The sequence below is a fragment of the Egretta garzetta genome, unplaced genomic scaffold (assembly GCF_000687185.1).
Source record: "Egretta garzetta isolate BGI_Z169 unplaced genomic scaffold, ASM68718v1 scaffold1149, whole genome shotgun sequence".
NCBI lineage: Eukaryota > Metazoa > Chordata > Aves > Pelecaniformes > Ardeidae > Egretta > Egretta garzetta.
Window position 1 is genome coordinate 8,812 of NW_009260784.1, and position 609 is coordinate 9,420.

General features: G+C 68.6%; 1 protein-coding gene across 1 annotated transcript in view; it reads left to right on the forward strand.

Moving 5' to 3' along the window:
• The window catches only part of TMEM214 (transmembrane protein 214), a gene marked incomplete at its 5' end in the record, with an annotated part of 20,891 nt that overhangs the window by 2,291 nt on the left and 17,991 nt on the right, over positions 1-609 (forward strand). Inside the window, one exon of the mRNA XM_035901766.1 lies at positions 49-207. Coding sequence (XP_035757659.1) covers positions 49-207 — 159 coding nt within the window. The remainder of the gene's footprint in view (positions 1-48; positions 208-609) is intronic.

Genomic DNA, 609 nt, shown 5'->3' on the forward strand with positions numbered 1-609 from the left:
GCCCCCATCGCCCCCGCCGACACCATCTTCGAGCTGGGCTTCGAGAAGGCGCTGAAGAAGCAGAACAAGGAGCAGGTCCCTCCCGCTTCCGCGCCCGAGCAGCCGCACCGCAAGCAGCACGCGGGGAAGAGCGCGAAGAAACCGTCGGGGAACGACGCTGGTGTCAAGCCCGGCAAATGCCGCTCGCTGGAGGAAGCCCTGAGAGCTGTGAGTGTGCCCGGCCGGGCTGTGCCTCGGGGCACCCTGCCTGCGCCTCTCTGCGGGCCGCTCGTCCCCCGTCCCTGCTGGCCTGAGGGCGCCCGGGTGGCTCCTGGCCCACCCTAACGCCGCAGAGCCAGAGCTCCGGGTGCTGTTGTTCCCCGGCCCTCGCCAAGGCCGGCCGGCGTTCCCCTCAGCCTGTGCTCTCCGCTGCTTCGGGAACAAGAGCCTGGGCACTCAGGGCGTTGTTAAATCCAGTTGTGGGGAGCGGCACAAAGAGTGTGGTGCCCTGTTTTGGTTCAGCTTTACCGCACGGGTTCATTGCGCCTCAGGAGGAGGAGGAGGAGGCCGGCTCCTGCGCCCCACCCCCTCTGTGCCGAGGGACCCCTGCGCTCATTGCCACGTCCCCAC